Below are 15,000 nucleotides of genomic sequence, written 5' to 3'. Positions count from 1 at the left end.
ATAAACATGTTAGCCAAGACCGGAGAGAGGGGAGAGCCCATGGCAACACTGAAGGTCTGGGAGTAGAAGCGACCCTCTCAATGGAAAAGGAATTCGACTCCATACACAGACGAATCAGCTGGAGGAAGATGTCAGTGGGCAGAGGGAGACGAGGATCCTCTGGGGGGGAGCCTCCTCTCAAGGAAAGCGAGGACGTCATCAAGCGGGACCTTGGTGAACAGGGAGTCAGCATCCAAGCTCATCATGGTTGCCGGAGGGACTCCATGGACACGGGAGATGAAGTCCTGAGAGTGGCGGACGTGAGCAAGAGAGAAGGTGCCGAGAAGGGGAGTGAGGGACTTTGCCAGCTGCCAGAGGGTGCCAGCTTATGGGTTTTAGGAAGCCCATAGAAGTGAGGGAGACGAGGGTTGATGACCTTGAACCTCTGGTAGAGCTTCACCCTCTGCAGGTAGGAGGCACAGTCGAGGACCACCACCGACTTGCCCTTGTCAAAAGGCAAAATGATGACATCCTTCCTGCGCAGGCTTTGAAGGGCCCCATGGTAACGCCTGGGAATGGAAGTGTTAAGATGGAGGAGAGATTTGAGGGCTCCAATGAAAGCACCAAGCAGGAGAGAGACATCAGGGAGAAGAGATGAAACAGTCAAAGGATAAAATAATGTGGGGGCGGAGAGCAAAGGAAAGACCGAAGCCAAGGAGTTGTTACTGGTGGGCGGTCAAGGACAGGGAAGATAGGTTGGTGACAGCGTCGTTGATAGGGAAGCGGAACCAGGGACTGCGGGTGGTGAGACTAGAGAGTTTCTGGGAGAACGAGCGGCCATGGTTGGTGGAGAGGGGCCGGGAAGAATCGTGAGCAACATCGGCTATGAGCTGGAAAAAATTACTGGGGAGCCGCTCCTTCAGGAGGTCAGAACGTACTCGTGAACGGTAGAAGGCATCTTTGATATTCCTCCTACCAGCGCGGATATGTTCAAGGAGAGAACGAGCATAGGCAGGAAAGGGAGATCCTTCCTCTGAATGTTTCAGAATATTATGGATAGAGGAAGGAAGCGCCTGTTCCTCGAGGCAGTCGCAGAGGAAACGAAATTGATTCTTCCGTCGGGCCGTGGCTTCCGTTCGTCTGTCCTCACCTGCCCCGTGTTACCGCGTTGCCTTTCCTCTCTCTTTTATACCCCCTCCTCTCCCTTTCCCCTTAGCCTCCGGGCTAGTACAGTGGTAACATGTCGGCCTCTCATCCGAGGGGTCGGCGGTTCGCGAGAAGTTGCAGTTGTCGCCTAGAGTACTGCTGTGGCTGAGCACCATGGCGGGCAAGGACAAAGCTCAGCCGAGTCAGCACTAGCTGACATACTTTAGCGAGTCGGTATTAGTCGACACAGGCCGGGCTCCCCTCATGGGCATAGCCCGGGCGAAGCTCAGCTTCGCATATCGGACTTATCCTTATCCTTTCCTCTTCAGACCTGAGGATGGAATCCAGATGGATTCCGAAACTGTTGTCTCACTTTCAATAAATCTAGTTTTTCATTGTGTGTTTTTCTACTATATATATTTTTTTACACATATAAATGAGTATACATTAAGGTATATATAAGTATATATATATATATATAAATATATATATATATAAATATAAATACACATACACACACACACATTTTTATGTCTTCATATACATATTTAAAATCATATTTATATATATATGTATATGATTATATATAGATATGTATATTTATATGCAGGACTCGACAATATAATAGTCCACCTGACGTAAAGCGGAATATGAATATATGAATATTTATAGATGAATATATATATACATATATATATATATGGCGCAGCCAGCCTGACCCGCAGCGGTCGGCAAGACTCTCTGAAAGGACTGAGACTGACCTGGGTCATCCTGAGCCTTAAGTACTGGTGGGTGCGTGGGGCACGTTGGGGCGCCTGCGGTGAAGCCACGCGTATACTTGTTTCTGTACGCCACGTGGAAGCTATTTATACATACTTATAGTGTGTGTGTGTGTGTGTGTGTGTGTGTGTGTGTGAATTACTTACATTTTTATATAGCGCAAGAGATCTTCCCCTTATCATAGTGTCAGAATGCCTGATTACTTGGGGTTGCGTATATGCCTAAAGATCCGCGCTTGAGCCGGTGTGACCCGCGGTTACGTCCGTTAATTAATGTAGGACTAGGGTTTAAGCTAGAATTGAGATTCTCTTATTAATCACATCCCGCTCACCCCCTTGACGTCGCTGCCATGTTTGGGGTAAATCCCATCGATTTGTGATTCATGATAAATACCCGTAGGGCATTGCATGAGCGCCCATCACAGACTCGCAGATAGAGTGGGTTATTAATATTTCCCCAGCTCGTTTCGCTTCATAAAGTACGGCAAATTAGGGTACAGAGACCCCCCGTCAATTGAAGTCTGTATGTGCAGCTTGACACGTTACCTCGGCAGAATTTTTTTTCCCGAGAAGATTCGTTCGCGAATTGTTTCACGTCACCATTCATTAGTGCGTCATTCTGTTGCATATCATTAAATGTTAAATTCAATGTAGTATTTGAAATAATTTTGTATTACTGTTATAGCTAGTTTATTGCATTTGTGTAAAATGAACGTTAATTTCCGTGTTTGGCACCCATGTCCGGTCTGTGAGGTCACTTTCACTCTCATTCTTCTCTGCGTTACGACAATTGGTTCAAGTAATTCCTTGCGGATGCCTTTGTCATTTACCTTATTTACCCTCCTGTCTATCAGAGACGGTTAGTAGTTCCCGTCTCTCTCTCCTAATTTTTTGTCCTTAACTTTGTGAAAATAAAACACAAAATGAAAAAAAGAGAAGACAAAAATAACGAAAATTCAACCATAAAAACTGCAAATTATATAAATAATCGGCTAGTGGTGCTTAACATTCGCTCTTCTCTGTTGTCTTTCTTTTCTCTTACTATCTTGACCCTTATGTGTATAATCTTGTTCACGATATCTGTCATGGTACCGAAGGAGGCCCTGCTTCAGAAACGGTCACCTTCGGGCACTGTAAAAATTGTCACCGAGAAATCGCCAGAAACCGAAAAAGACTAGGATAATTACGCCCGTCGATCCAGTGAAAGACCAGGAACTCGCCAGAGCAGGTACCAGTCGACCCATAATGCTGTGAACTTGCCTGTACGCTGCAGATCCACTCAACCTCCAGGAGCTCGAAGGACCTGGATGAGATCTGCGGGAACGTGCATTGGGCGAGTAAGCCGCCGAGTTAGGCCTGGTCGAGGACTACGAGGACGAATCCGAAGTCAAGGAGGACCTGTGCGAGACCTTCGAGGACGTGTGGATGTCGAGGACGAACGGATTTACCAGGGACCAAGATGAAGACGACGACAGGGACGAGCAGCCACGAAGATGCATCAGGGACATTACTCGCAAGAATGAAGTGTTTACAAGTCAAGAACCAGCCAGGTTGGGTCACCCTTGAGGCAAATAACAGACGCATCGAGGGCAAGGCGTGAGTAGGTGACCGAGCAATATAAGTATGTATAAAATAGCTTCCACGTGGCGTACAGAAGCAAGAATACGCGTGGCTTCACCGCAGGCGCCCCAACGTGCCCCACGCACCCACCAGTACTTAAGGCTCTGGATGACCCAGGTCAGTCTCAGTCCTTTCAGAGAGTCTTGCCGACCGCTGCGGGTCAGGCTGGCTGCGCCCGCCCTCCGGGCAGACAAAGCACTTAGCCTTACGAAGACTTGTATCCGTGTGAATATCTGTGTTGCTTACGCTTCTAAATAAAAGAGGTTAAGCCAACCGTCCGTTTCACTACTGCTAAACCATATGTTAAAGGCGTTAATATATACCCTTTACACACACACACACACACACACACTATACCGTGTACATAAGCACGATTTATGTAAGCCATTAGACATATGCCACCTGGCTCGAAGTCCAATGACCTTGTTTGGCCTTCCAGTCGTGCCCTAGCACCCGCGGGCTCAGATCATCTCACCAGCGTTCTGCCCCCACAGGGCTGGTCGGCGGACCCACCGAACTTCCCGCACTCGGCACTTGCCCAAGATTCGTCTCGTGTGTTACCATAACTGTGCTGTACACTTCATCAATAAAAAGTCAAGCCGTTATACCACTATGCCTACCCCTGCAAACCAACAAACATATATATATCCCAATGCCGCCGGTGAAAATGAATAAAAAATGGGGAAAATGCAGTGTTCATAATTTATATATTTTTTTGGAATGTCTCTGCACATAGATGGCTCTGCTAGTGCTTAGCCACAAAGGAGTTAATTAGTATACATATATATATATGCATATATATATATGCGTATATATATGCATATATATATGCGTATATATATGCATATATATATATATATATATATATATATATATATATATATGTATATATATATATATGTATTTATATGTATATATATGCATATATAAATACATATAAATATGTATATATATACATATATATGGATATATATATATATATATATATATGTATGTATTTATGTATATGTATATGCACACACACACACACACACACACACACACACACACACACACACACACACACACACACACACACACACACACACACACACACACACACACAAACACACACACACAAACACACACACACACACACACACACACACACACACACACAAACACAAACACACACACACACACACACACACATATATATAAATATATATGTGCATATATATATATATATATATATATAGATATGCATATGTATGTATATATACATATATATTTATATATGCATATATATATATGTGTGTATATATTATATATGCATATATATATATATATTTTTTTTTTCACAAGTATATGTATATAACTACTACCCTTTCCTCAATGCCTTGTTTTACATCATCAACTCTCAGCCTCCAGGAGACATGCTTACTCCCCCAATATTCTCAAGTTCATCCCCTCTACTACCACAACTTTCTTCCCATATCATTTCTCTACAAATTATTGCCTACCTCTCCGCAGTACTACTTCTCTCACTACTACTCCCTCTTCCACACGTCCCCGTCCTTCTACTACCCTTACCTCTACAAATATCTTAAATATTATATTTAGCCCAACCAAATGGGACCGATTCTTTGTTACCCCCCCCCCCCCACCCTCCCACACACACAGCTTCTTTGACAAAACTCTCCTCTTCCCGCAATCTCCAGAAACAAATAGGCAAAGTTTCCTTCCGCAGTCCCCCGGTCGTTCCCGTCTTGTCACAGTTACATTCAAAACCCAAGCTTCAGGGGACTGTCCCTCAGTTGGGGTGGGGTAGTTGGGTCTTGGGGGTTGGATTTGTCGAAAATCATTTATACCCATTTTCACACATATATAAATCAGCTACTCTCCCTCAAGATTACCCATTGCTGTAACTAGTTACTTGTGGCAAACATTAGAATGAATGGTGACCCTCCACTTAATATGGTATCTTGAATCTCGTAATCTTCTCTCTCCTTCCCAGTACAGCTGAGTCTGTATTTAGTCATTATATTACCTAGAGAAAATGTATGACATCACATGGTGGTACCATTCTCCAACTATTGTCCTCCTTAGGCATACGTAGAAACATAAAATCCTTCCTATCTAAACGCATTTTCTGTGTCAAAATTCAGCCTCTTCCACATCATCCTTTCCTCAGGTCGAAGGCTACCTGCAAGGTAGTGTGCTCAGCATCACTTTAATCCTTCTTGCTGTTAATGACATTGTTTCAGTTCTACCACCAGAAGCCCGGTCATCATTATATGTTGATAATTTAACCATATTTGCCTCTGGCACATCCATACCAATCTTTCATGAAATATTAACATTTTAATGGTTTATTACGCATCTTAAGTGATTCCTACACAAAATAAACTCACGATACATAGGCCAGCAGTAATATCAGAAACAAAGGAACAGTATCTATACAAATGCATTAAGGAATTTGATATGCCTATGAGACTGGTAGGAAAAAAGAGAGATGGAGAATGGTGTTTTACTTATATACTGAAATATACAGATAATACCATATTCTGTTCATTATTATATTCAATAGTTCATATAATTTAATATACATTATCTTGACTCCATAGATAATGGCATTAACAGTGACTTTATATGACAGTTTATGGCAGGGAAGGGATAGTTAGTAATGACAAAATATTCAGAAATTCTATCTATTCTCAGTTAATGTGTAAGATGTGCATGTGAGGCATGGAAGCAGAGGCGCCTGAGGAGTGCGTGGGTGTGTGTTAGTTAAGTGTGAATATATACACAGTGGCGTCATGTATGTAGGATTGTGAGTGTCCATACATATGTACATGGCACTTATGGGTAATCAATATGCTGTAAATATAAGTAGGAGCTAGATATGAGATTTAGTGTGTAGTAGTGTTCATAAGAATGTCTAAGACATCTTGTTTACTAAATGCATCATCATCTCCCAAATCTGTATATAATTAAGATCACATTTACCTGTTTGCAGGTTGATGCACAGAGCATAGACAACAGTACTCCCCTCTGTGATGCATGTGCTGGTGGCAGCCTAGAATGTGTAAAGCTGTTGTTACAACAAGGTGCCTCAGTTAACCCGCCATTACTGCTTTCTACACCTCTACATGAAGCAGCACTGAGAGGTAATATGATGACTTTTGCAGTATGAAGTTTTTGGCTGTCAAACATTTTGTCGAAGTTATATCGACCCAAAGGCCATTTCGCCCATATCTACTTGGCTAAATGACTATTTCGCCGCCGGCCATAGTACTGAATCGAAATATTCCCAAATGGAGCATAGCAAAGTTTAGTGGTCATTTCTATAATGTAAGCATAATATTTATCAAGAATTCAAATGCTATTAAAAGTAAAGGCATACTTTTATTTAAAAATCTAATATGGAGAATGGTTATTCATTGAAAAAAAAATTATTATTTACAAATAGTACTTAACTTATACATTATGTGATCCTTGCTGATGGACCTCCTAAGTTCCACTCCAGCCGACAATAGGTGATACTTGTGGATGGACCTCCTATGCTCCACTCCTGCTGACAACTCAATTGTCAGCTTCCATGTTTCCAATTTCAAGGCGAGACAATGGGTGATATGTATTCTTCGCTCAGACCCTCTGTACCAGTCTTCCAATGAAAGCCTCCTGATGTCTTCCACAATACATTCCACATGGAGACATTCCCCACTCTGAACACAGCCGGCTAATGTCTTAATAGAAAAAGTCTTGAGTTTCATATTCAGTGCTGATACAAGTTTGCCAAATGGTTCAGCAACCTGTCTCCACCCCTCAATCCCTAGTCTGTTATTGTCATGCAGGGGCTTAGAAGATGGAGATAGGCCTAATGTAGTGGATTGCTCCTTCCTTGGACTTCAGCCCTTCACTCCACTAATTTTCCAGTCTTTTTTTTCTCCTTGAAGTTTGCCCTTATATCAACTAGCCCCCTTGAATCTATCTCCTCTGGTTTACCAACCCCTGATTACAGCTGCAACCATACTAGTACACCCCCCTGTCAACATGTGCTGTCAACTTAACCCATCTTGAATCTAATCAGGTTATAACTCAGCATCAGCCCCAATATTCTCGACCATGTCTCCACAATCTATTTCCTACATTCTACTCCCTAATTACAACACTTCATCCTTATTGCCCTTTCCCTCACAACACTACCTCACTCCGCATCCAGGCCCCTCTACAAACCTTTTGAGTACTCTGTTTAGCCCAGCCATGTGGGACCCTGTCTTTCTGTGGAACACCTTCAAGCCTGAAATGTTTGATGCAGCTCAAGAACTGATTGGTGAATGCCCAAGAGCAAGACAGAATTTCATCTCAAAGATGCTAAAAGCCACAGATGTTTGTCCCGCAGCTCAACTGTCAGGGGATTGCAACTTGCATCGTTTCCTGGTGTGCATGACTAGGTCACTGCTGAGAAGGGACAAGGAACAGTGTATCAGGTATCTTGCAGAGGAAATTTACCATCCTGCCTTCCAAGCCCTGAGAAGGCTGAACTCCAAGCTCTGCTTAGCAAGTGGCCTGATAATCTCAGATCCTGTTAGGGTGCCGGTGCATTGGGCTGAGTATTTCAAGCAGTTGTACAAGGTTGATCTAGCGACAATTAACTTGGATGTGTATAGTGTCGAGATTCCTTTGCCAGACCCAACCATCAGTCATGGCTTGGGCATATCGATCAAACCTGTTGTGAAGAGACAGAGATGGGCCAGGCCCCTGCTTGGAGGCTCTCCATGAGGGACCCTTGTAGGTAGAAATGGAAATTTGGCCTTACTCTATGAGAGGCCAGACAGGAAGCATGCCAACAAAGTTTTTATATCACCATACTCCATCACTCCACTCCTCCCCCCTGTACCCAAGTAGTCTCTACATTTTCCACAGTAACTCTTCCCCCTACTTCTCACCTTCTCACCTCCTTTTCACATTCTAAATCCAGATCCTTTAATATCTACTATTCCACCTATTGAGGACGCCCAAAACTTTCTAAGCATGACCCAAGATAAAGTTCCTCTCATCCATTCTCCAATTCCTGACTGAAGTCTCCAAGCTGAAGAGTGGTAGAGCAGCAGGTATCTGTGGCATCCCAGCTGAACTGGTAAAGGTTGTTTGAGAACTTATGGCAAGGGGCTTACATGCTGTTCTGTCTGCCATCTGGCAGACTGGTACCAGGATTGTGGTCATCCCACTCTGGAAAGGGAAAGGGGAATGCAGCAATCACCAAGGTATTACACTGTATACTGGGCAAGGTTCTCAGTCACATCCTTCTGAAATGTATCAGAGACCACCTGCTAAGGCACCAGAGGCCAGAGCAAACTGGATTCACTCCTGGTAAGTCAACAATAGGCATCGACCTCAAGAAGGCATTTGATACAGTGCATCATAAATCACACTGGGAGATCCTGAGACTGAGAGGAATTCCAACAAGGATTATTAGATTAATAGCAAGCCTATATATTGGTACTAAAAGTGCTGTAAAGTGTGGTGGGGGCATGTCGAGCTTCTTCCCTGTTAGTTCAGGAATGAGGCAAGGCTGTGTTCTTGCACCAACACTTTTCAGTACTTACATAGACTGAATACAGGGTAGAGCTACTGTCCAAAGTCACTGTAGGGGTTATGAAAAATCTCCTGTCAAGAATATCTGGAGATGCTGGTACCTGAGCAGGACCAAGCTACATGTCATCAAGGCCCTGATATTGACAGTTTTACTATACGATAGTGAAACCTGGACTCTATCTTGTGCTTTGGAATCTCGTCTTCATGCCTTTTGTAACAGGTCCTTGCGCTGGATCATGGGTTACAGTTAAGTCCGATATGTGAAGCTGAGCCTCGTCTGTGCTATGCCAATGAGGGGAGCCTGGCCTTTGTCAACTAATGCCGACTCGCTAATGTGTGTCAGCTGGTGCTGACTCAGCTGAGCTTAGTCCTTACCCACCATAGTGCCCAGCCACATTAGTAACCTCCAGGCGACAATTGCAACTTCTCGCACCTGGGCGGGGCACAAACCGCCGACCCCTGAGATGAGAGACCAACACGTTACCACTGTACTAGCCCAGAGGCTTGGTTACAGTTGTCCAACCAACGGTTGCACTGTGAGACCGGCACAGGACTTGTTACTTGCACAATCCACAATTGCCAACTCAGGCTATATAGGTTGATCCTACCTACCAGGTTGCCTGAGTGGAGGAGGTCTGTGGGATGACCTAGGAAGTCATGGCTTGGGCAGATCGATCAAACCTGTTGTGAAGAGATAGAGATGGGCCGGGCCCCTGCCTGGAGGCTTGCCATGAGGGACCCTTGTAGGTAGAAATGGAAATTTGGCCTTACTCTATGAGAGGCCAGACAGGAAGCATGCCAACAAAGTTTTTATATCACTCCATACTCCATCACTCCACTCCTCTTCCCTGTACCCAAGTAGTCTCTACATTTTCCACAGCACCTCTTCCCCCTACTTCTCACCTTCCCACCTCCTTTTCACATTCTAAATCCAGATCCTTTAATATCCACGATTCCACCTATGTCTGTCCCTTCTTAAAAATTCATTGTTTCCCAAAACTCACCACACAAATCACCTCCAGAAACCCTTGAGGACACCCAAAACTTTTTAAGCATTACTTACGATAAAGTTCCTCTCTCTCATCCATCCTCCAATTCTTCTTCCTCTACCTCTATCCCTAACAATCCCTCCTGGATATTTGTGTGAATTCCTCTCCGGACCCTTTTTTACCTGATGAATCTCTTAACACTGCACCTCATTCCCTGATCCCCAGAATCATTTCTAGGCTCTCCTCCTACTTGTACAACACCCATTTCTACCCTTATTACCCATTGTTTACTTCTTAATGATTTAGTCACCTCCTATCTACCTATGACCCATTCATTCTCTGCCTCTAAGAAACCTTCCTCACACATCCTCCAGTACCAATTCCCAATCACCATTTTGTATCCCTCATTATCCGCCTCCTCTAGTTCTGTCCTTCATAAAACGCCATGTGTTTTACCTACCTTTCAAACAACTATACCTTGCACAGCTATCCACATTTTTTTTCGCTGATGGATCACAATCGTTTCAATTAACTTCTCTTGTTTCCTTCCCATTGACTTTATAGCCTTTTATCCTTACTTTCCCAATTTCAACCACCTTTCCTATTAGTCGAAAATTTTAACTGTTTCCACACTCTTTGAGGTGACTCCACTGTTACTTTTCGAGGTCCCTCCTTAGAACTTTCAAATACAGAACTTATCCTCCTGAATACAAACCCACTCACTTTGACATGTTCACCCAGTCCTCTTCATGCCTTAATCTTTTTCTTTGCTGTCCTTCTTTTTGTCTCAACTATCATTGGTCAGTTCAGTGTAGTGATCATTTTCCTATTCTCCTTTCCTCCTACTTCCTATGTCCCACTACCCAACTCCCCTTGCTGGTGCTTTGACAGAGCTGATTGGCATACCTTTACCTCTCTCTCTTCTCTTGATCTTCCTCCATCCTTCTCTTCCACTTCAGACATGCTTCTATACTTCATAACCAATATCCTAAATGCAGCCTATACAGTCATTCCCCAAACCTCATGTTGAACACTTCCAAATGTGTTCCATGGTGGAACCTAGAATGTAACAAAGCACTTCAGTTGAAGCATGCAGCTTGGAACAGCTATCATTATAAGAGATGGACCCCCAGTCATTTAAAAATGCATCAGGTCATCTTTGCCATACAATCCGTAACTCTCTCACAAAGATGGTAAAATTATGTATCCTCCATAACATCATCTACTCCACTCTCTGCAGTCTGGTGGTGAATACTTAAACTATCAAATAAACATTCTTCACATCCTGCCCTTGTCCTCCATATTCACAATAGCTTTATCTGTGACCCTCTTCACCTTGCTGCCTATTTTAGCCATCATTTTTCTCCCTTTCTTTCATAGAATTAGACAAAAAGGACACTCCCCTCTTCTCCAGGTCTTCTGGAGAATCTTAAAATATTACCCTAATCATCTCCTTCCTTGATTATCGCTGTCATATATATCCTTCTGCTTCTGCCTCCTTGACACATTCCACCAATGTGGTCTTTGAATAGCCCTAGGTGCCCTTTGATCCTTTTCCAGTTGAGAGCCTATTAACTGAATCATGCCTACCATCCCTTTTTCGATGTCACGTCCTTTTGTTTCTTAACCCAATAGCCCTGTATGGCAAAAATACATACCATGCCCAATGTAATACAAGTTTATTTATTGTAATTACACATAGATGGCTATACAAGTGCTAAGTCACCAAGAAGTCAGTTATTAGTCCTATGTATCTCACCTGTTTACCCTTTTCCTTGACTTTTGGAAAGGGTCTTTTGCATTATTTCATTGTCTTTAATGTTATTGAGATTTTAATATAAATTCAATAATCATAACATCAATAACAATAATAACAGTATCGATGTCAATTGTATTAAAAAGAAAAACGTATCTTCCTGCCAATTCAAGGAAGGGGGAAATCAGGATCAGTCTGTAGAGCTACTGATAGACTCCGTGCCAGCTGAGCACATGTGGAGCCATTTGTATGTAACAACATTCACAAAAATGTACAAGGGGCAGAACATAAATCTGGGGAATGGGTTAAGAAACTGCTCGTTTTCACCAATTTTCTCTCTCCAAGATAACTTTATACCTTCTCTTCCTCTTCATATTTACTTATCCCTTTCCCTATGGATGCTCTACTTTCCCATTCATTCATTCCTCATCTCCAGTCCTTTCATCTTTCAGCTCAATCTTTCCTTCCCTGGCTAATACCTTCCTGTAATTGCTCTTCTATTTTCCTTGATCCACCCAAATCAGACGTCCCACTTTGTCCTCCTCACACATTTTCTAGCACATGCTTTTCCCTTCCCCCTGAATTGAACATCCTTCAACAGAACTATATGCTATCCTCTTCCCTTTACAACACATATCTTCCATCTCTTCCTCATTCTGTGCCATCTTTACCTTACTCATGCAACTCAATATCATGCATACAATCCATACACCCTATGGATCCTATAGTCTGTAAGATACAAGACCAGTTCTTTTATTTGTTTACACAACAGAAAGCAGTTGAGTTTTACTGGATACCCAGCCATGTTGGGATCCCCAGCAATGAACAAGCAGATTCTTTGGCACACTCAATTGCCTTGTCCACAGCCCACCAACCATGCTTTTCACTTATTCCAGCCACCAACTACTACCCCAATTTCAAATCTTTCCTCTATAACCATTGGTAATCCTTGTGGTTAGGTCTGGCCACCAATAGATTGCAAACCATAAAATCTTCCATCTCTCCTTGGTCAGCCCCATACCACCAGAACAGATGCTGGGAAACTGCTTTTGGTGGTTTACTGAAAGGTCACACCTGCCTTATGCATTAATACCTCATGTCATCTCTATGCTCCTCATGCAATGTTCATCTTTCTGTAACACATATCTACCGCTTCACTGAAGCCCGTACCATGCTTTTCCTTACTTGTCCTCTCTTCCCTGACCCCCCAGCCTGTCAGACATCCATCCCCCACCTTTTCAATTGACAGCTTGTTTTTCCTCAGACAGATAAATATCCTCCATTTGATCTAATCACCCTTTGTCCTTAACCCTTCCCCCTTTAGTTAATCCCTATTCTACTCATTTTCTCCTCCTCATTCTACCCCTTTCACTACCATATTGTCTTAATGCTGTAAGACCATTGAAATCTAAGATATTTTCTTCTAATATAGAACTCCTTTGAACCTCTTTCACCACAATATTTTACCATAGTGCTATGTGACCTTTGATGTCTAGATGTTTAAACCATTAACCATTCAGCAGTCTGTTTATTGGGTATAAAAATGAAACCATAACTTGAATTGATGAGTTGTTATAGGCTGGTGGAGAACCTATGGCAAGGGGCTTGCATGCAGTCCTGTCTGCCATCTGGCAGACTGGTACCATTCCCCCTGACCTGCTGATGGATGTGTTCATCCCTCTCTGGAAGGGGAAAGAGGATCGGTGGGACTGCAGCAATCACTGAGGCATTACACTACTCAGTATACCAGGCAAGGTACTCGCACACATCCTACTGAGACGTATCAGAGACCACCTGCTGAGGCACCAAAGGCTGGTGCAATCTGGATTCACTCCTGGTAAGTCCACAATAGACAGCATCCTGGCACTCTGAGTCATTGTAGAGCGCCGTCGTTAATTCAGATGTGGGCTGCTCGCAGCTTACATTGACCTCAAGAAGGCGTTTGATATCGTACATCACGATTCACTCTGGTAGATCCTGAGGCTAAGAGGAATTCCAACAAGGATTGTTGGATTAATAGCAAACCTGTATACAGGCATTGAAAGTGCTGTAAAGTGTGGTGGGGGCCTGTCAAGCTTCTTCCCTGTTAATTCAGGTGTGAGGCAAGGCTGTGTTCTTGCACCAACACTTTTCAACACTTGCATGGATTGGATACTGTCCAAAGTTACTGTGGAGCAACTCTGGGCAATATCAAGGTTAGATCTTGACTATGCTGATGATGTTGCCATTCTAAATCTCTGGAAACCCTAGTGGCGGGTCTTGATGCATTTAGCAATGAAGCGAAGCTGGGGCTAGAGGTCTCCCAGACCAAGACCAAGATGCAGTATTTTGGGGACCTACTAGGAGACCCTGTGCAGTTGGTACGTGCTTGCGGTGAAAACATCAAAGTCACAGAGAGTTTTATATACTTCTGTTGTGCAGTTCGCAACTCTGGGCTGTCAGACCAAGAAGTCAGTAGACGGATTGGCCTGGCAGCAGGGGTCATGAAATCTCTCGACAAGAGTATTTGGAGATGCTGGTACCTGTGCAGAAGGACTAAGCTATGTGTTTTCAAGGCCCTGATACTGCCAGTTTTACTATATGGTAGTGAAACTTAGACGCTATCTTGTGCTTTGGAATCTCGTCTAGATCATGGGGTACAGTTGGCAGGACCATGTGTCCAACCAATGGCTGCACCGTGAGACCAGTACAGGACCTGTTACTTGCACAATCCGTGATCGCCAGCTCAGGCTTTACGGCCACTTGGCTCGATTCCCGCAGGATGACCCTGCCCACCAGGTTGTCTCTGTGCGAGACAACCCTGGGTGGAGGAGGCCTGTGGGACGGTCAAAAAAGTCGTGGCTTTGGCAGATCGATCAAACCTGTTGTGAGAAGCTAGAGATGGGCCGTGCCCCTGCCTGGTCGCTCACCATGAGGGGCCCTCATAGATGGAAGCAAAGGGTGGATACGGCCATGCGCCCCTGCCGGTGTTAGCTCCCAAATGATGATAGATAGATAAAAAGATAGATAAACATATACATACACAAACATGAACACACACACACATATACACCTTTATATGTATAAACATTAAATGTGTATATATATACATATACATATAAATATACATTTATATACACATATACATATATATACATTTATATACACATAT

At 43.4% G+C, this 15,000-nt stretch overlaps 1 protein-coding gene across 3 annotated transcripts in view; it reads left to right on the top strand.

The window, feature by feature from the left end:
- Window positions 1–15,000, top strand: part of LOC125046010 (ankyrin repeat and SOCS box protein 13-like) — a 108,268-nt gene that overhangs the window by 57,785 nt on the left and 35,483 nt on the right. For all 3 annotated transcript variants that reach the window (XR_007116615.1, XM_047643598.1, XM_047643597.1), the window contains one exon: window positions 6,523–6,673. Coding sequence is in view for 2 of the 3 variants with exons in the window: in XM_047643598.1 (XP_047499554.1) it covers window positions 6,523–6,673 (151 nt within the window). In the remaining variant the exon portion in view is untranslated. The remainder of the gene's footprint in view (window positions 1–6,522; window positions 6,674–15,000) is intronic.

Source organism: Penaeus chinensis, chromosome 38 (genome assembly GCF_019202785.1).
Source record: "Penaeus chinensis breed Huanghai No. 1 chromosome 38, ASM1920278v2, whole genome shotgun sequence".
Taxonomy (NCBI): Eukaryota; Metazoa; Arthropoda; class Malacostraca; order Decapoda; family Penaeidae; genus Penaeus; species Penaeus chinensis.
Note: the sequence above shows the minus strand (reverse complement) of the source record. Positions and strands in the feature narration are given on the sequence as shown.